The sequence below is a fragment of the Nanorana parkeri genome, unplaced genomic scaffold (assembly GCF_000935625.1).
Source record: "Nanorana parkeri isolate BGI_ZX_2015 unplaced genomic scaffold, ASM93562v1 scaffold462, whole genome shotgun sequence".
In the NCBI taxonomy this organism is placed as follows: Eukaryota; Metazoa; Chordata; class Amphibia; order Anura; family Dicroglossidae; genus Nanorana; species Nanorana parkeri.
In genome coordinates, this window is record NW_017306730.1 from 131,577 (window position 1) to 136,306 (window position 4,730).

At 38.5% G+C, this 4,730-nt stretch overlaps 1 protein-coding gene across 1 annotated transcript in view; it reads left to right on the top strand.

Annotated features, from left to right (window-relative positions):
• SLF1 (SMC5-SMC6 complex localization factor 1) overlaps positions 1–4,730 on the top strand; it is a 64,792-nt gene that overhangs the window by 15,083 nt on the left and 44,979 nt on the right. Inside the window, exons 3-4 of the mRNA XM_018560519.1 lie at positions 203–278; positions 4,136–4,379. Coding sequence (XP_018416021.1) covers positions 203–278; positions 4,136–4,379 — 320 coding nt within the window. The remainder of the gene's footprint in view (positions 1–202; positions 279–4,135; positions 4,380–4,730) is intronic.

Consider the following 4,730-nt stretch of genomic DNA (forward strand, 5'->3'; position numbering starts at 1 on the left):
TATATATAAAACAAATTATATCTGTATATAAATGATATATGTGTGTAAATGTTACTAATTATTAGTTTACCAAAGTAAAAATTGTAGTATGTGTTTACTGTCCTTTTGTTTCAAGACAACTGATTTTACATTACAATATATTTTGATTTTCGTCAACGTACAAACTGTTTAAACTGTCTAAATATAACACTTGCATTTTCAGAAATTCAAAAACTGTACACACTTAATTGCACATAAACCTTGCAGAAGTGAAAAGTGGCTAGCCGCCTGTGCTTCAGGTTAGTACCCCTTAAGCTATATTAGTGTTTCAGCTTCAGTAGTTTCTAAATCATTCTAAGCCTTAAAGCAGACCTTTACCCCAACACAAAAAAACCCGGGTGCATTCACATAGGAATGTAGTTATCAAAACAGCTGTGAGCCAGTTTTTAAATTAAACATTTATTGGTTTACTTCCAACTAATTGTACTCCACTTTCCTATTTCTTAAGGCACTGGTGACGTAGCCCTGCCCTTATAGCTGCCCCCTGGTAAGGTTATGTCACTAGTGCCTTCCAGAGAGATCTCACCAGATTTTGTGAAATCTTGATAGAAAAGGCTCTATACACACATATCATTATATTTTGTGTAGTGTGGTAGGAGGCAGGAAATGTAATGAAACATTGATTGTTTTGGCCCCACCTGTTCATTGATGCTATGACTTTGTATACACATTGTTTAAACCGAATTAACAGCGCTAGTAGGTGAATCAAATTACCATATAATCGTGTTTGTGGAGCGTCGCGTCACTGCTGAAAATTCTGTTAAGTAAACAGAAGTATAAACAAAAATTATTATGAATGACAATTAATTGTGCTGACAAAAAATGAATATAAACAGCTACAGTCTCTGTAGTAAACAGCTCCGCTTCAAAGCCAAGTAGCAGAGCCTTCCAATGTTCGGTAGAGTAGTGCTTTCCTGGGGTTTGTATTAAGATCAATACATCCCCCTAATAGAGTGTGTACTCACCCCAAACTTTCGGCTGTAACAGACATCCCCAAACGTTTTGTCTGATGGGACACCGTTACTGCGGCGTCTTTCGTATCTCGTGCTTTACCATCAGTCCTCAGTGTAAAGTATTCCCACAGTCATGCAAAGAAAAATTCTTTCATCGGGTAATAGTTCCAGAAATAGTTTATTTAAAACTTCTTTAAAATTTAAAAAAAATCACATTCGGCCGGTCCGAAAACAAACGTGTTTGGTATGGTAGACCCGCCCCTAGGCGTTACGTCACCACCGACGTCCTCGGGGGAAATGCTGAGGACGTCGGTGGTGATGAAACGCCTAGGGGCGGGGCTACCATACCAAACATGCTTGTATCGGTGCATCCCTACTGGAAAGTGAGCTGAATTGGAGAATTTTTCCAAATCGGTTATGTTGTCCTAGATTATTCACTTCTCCTGCCTTCTCCAAACTCTTCACACTTTAGTGAGTAGACCTGAAAGTGTTTGTAATGCACTACTTACCTTCTGATAGCATTTCAGCACTGCCCTGAGTATTGTCTGCCCTTGGTCACTGCCTAACTTCCTGGCTGAATGACATCCATACCTGGGAGCACAGGCTAGGCTTACAGTAGATGCATATTAGTGATCACCACTCGGCACTGGAGAAGATTGACGCGTTGCATAAAAGACACTTGGAAATTAGTCATGCGTGCTGTACTGTACTTATCCTTTAATTGGTAACTAACAGGTAACCTGGTAGATAAAACAGTATTTATTAGAAACAGGATTGCCTTAAGAAAAATGTGCTGATTCTTTTAATAAATGGCTCAATAACTGCACAGAAATGTGATGCTGAATACTGAACTTTGTTTTTTCAACCTAGTGCAAAGTCCTTGTATATTTGAGAGTGTGTATGTTGGTCTTGTTCTTGTTTCATATACACTAGTGTTCAAAAGTTTGGATTTGCCCAGAAGTGTTTTTGTTTTTTTATTTGATTTTATTTTGTTATAGCAATTGATCCTTTAATTCAACAAGGTAGCATTATATTGATCAGAGATTCTATTAAATGCATTGACAGTATCTTAACATTCTTGTAACTTTACTATTTATCATAAAATATTCCATTTGCAGTAATAACAGCTTTGTGACCTTGGCATTCTAGCTTTTAATTTATGAAGATATTCAGAAGAAATTTCAAGCTATATTGCCTGACGCTATTGCCAGAGGTGCCACTGGCTTGTGGAGCATTTCTCTCTGACCTTCCAGTAAAGATGTTCCTACAACATTCATTAGGTTTAAGATCTTCTTTTTGTGGTACTTAGTCCATCAGTCAGTACTCTACTCTGGTTTCCTGTTTCATAACAAATAGGTTTTGCATAGCTTAGAAGTATGCTTTGGATTGTTGTCTCTTGCATTAAGCAAACCGCATTAATCGCATACAGATCACGTAGGATAGTATTATGTAAACAGAGTGCTAACATTTCTGGTTCATTATTCCTTGCACTTCGTAAATTCCCCTCTTTACCATCATCAAAGCACCTAATGTACTGTTAGGACACTGGAGAAATGGTTGCAGTGAAAATGGGGATTTACTGTCATATGTGAATTATTGATTCTGATTTAGACACTTCAGGCTCTAATAGCATTTGCAGCATAAGTTATGCCTTGGCTATATTTTTAATGTGTAAATCCAACCACTTAAATCACAGATTTTTCACACAGATTTAAAATGTTTAATTTCAGTAGCTGTTTAATTAACATAATACCAGATGATCTTGCAATAAAGGTCCTCATTAAGGCTTTCTGTTATGGGATGACAACTGTTTCCCAATTGCTGTCCTGGGTTGTCACCCTGTCACATGTGCCCCTGATGGTGTACTTCAAGTGGCCAACTTACATTGCACCGACATGACATAGCCCACCATTGTCACTCAGAAAGCTGGTCCAGAGCAATGATGCAGCCAATGATTGAACAAGTGTATGTAGGATGGAGGAGAGCAGCATCACCAAGATTTGGAAAAGGGATTAAAAAGATTGTATTTTATATGGAAAACTCAAGAAGTTGTTTATGATGCACAATATTATGGCAAAGTAAATGTTCTCCTTTTAGATCTACTTTAAATGAGCTTCAAGCCTATTATTATTATACAGGATTTATATAGCGCCAACAGTTTGCGCAGCGCATTACAATATAAGGAAGACATTACAATCCCAAAACAATTCAAGACAAGATGGTAAGGAGGGCCCTGCCCGTGAGGGCCTATCTCCGGGCAAACTACAATCCTTCATTTGCAGTTGGGCTACCCCTGCACTACGAGGGTTATCTGCTCATTTATGCCCAGAGGACCAGAGTAAAGTAGTTTTACTTACCTGATCCCCGCTCTCACAAGCTCCAAGACCAAAGCCTGCAGCCTTTTTTCCCCCTCCACTCCAGTGCTAAGAAACCTGCCGACTTCATCACAACTAATGTAGGGCCCATAGACCTGCATAAGATGCCGAGGGACACTCCAGAAGCCTAAGTGAAGGGGGAGGGAGGTGAGCTGGGAGAGCAGGGATCAGGTAAGTAAATCTGCTTTAAAGAATTGCCTAGACATAAATGAGCAGTCAACCCTGGAATTGCAGGGGTAGTCCCATTGCAAGGTGTGTGTGGGGGGTAGGGGTGTGCTGGGGGTTTGAGTGTTTCACCGGAAATAGGCTTTAATTATTTTTTGTTTTAAAAGGAAAAAAAAAAGTGCCAATGCTTTAAAAAATGATTTTCTTAGTGACTACATATACTCTATGTATGAATGATACTGTCAAATGTGCCTTGTAAAGAGGATTCCCTGGCTTCTGTGCTACAATGATCTTTGCCTTTAAAAAAATAAAACCTTGACAGCCAAAATGTCACTTTGATAACAGTGTTTTTTCCATGTTTTAAACATGCATGTAGAAACAGTTTTTTTCTTGTTTTATATACAACTATATCTTATAACTCATTAGGGCTTGCTTATGTCATGGCTGACAGCGACACAAGAGCCTTGAAGGAAATTTCTGGGGGCACGTAGTTTTTAACTAGCATCAAAAGAAGGCTGGGATTTAATTGCTTTGCTGATCATCCTTTTATTTACTATTTGTACCCACAATCTTTTTTTGGCTCACAGTTCATTTACTTTCCAGGAAAGTGGGTACTGATTAAAGAGTACGTAATTAACAGTGCAGAAAGCGGCAGATGGCTTGATGAAACGACTTACGAATGGGGATATAAAATGGAAAGAGACGCCCATTATTCACCTCAGATGCAATCTGCACCAAAAAGATGGCGCGAACACCTGACGCACACTCGTGCTCTAGGGGCCTTCAGCAGATGGAAAGTGGTCCTTCTCATTGAGGATGCTGATAAAGAAAGGGAGTCTTTTCTGAGGTAGGCTGCAATTCCCCTCTGTTAAAGACAGGAGATAAAAGGCCGCTTCTTTTCATGCATTTGGTTAAGCTGAGCTCTGTCATGTTTGTAAAGGGTATGTGCTTATGTGTTTTTCATTCATATTTACAGTATAACAATGAAACTATCCTCTGCATTCAAGTTTACACTGTATTTTAAGCGTTCTTTTCTCTGTGCATGTAGTTTGAGGTGCAATTATTTACATTGAATGTGTTTCCTTAATAGTCATAACAGAAGTTTTGTCTTAAAATTGCTGATACCTAATCAAACTGAAACTTCCCCTTTAAAATCTAGAAATGAGCATAATATTTATACTGTAATATATGTGTATAT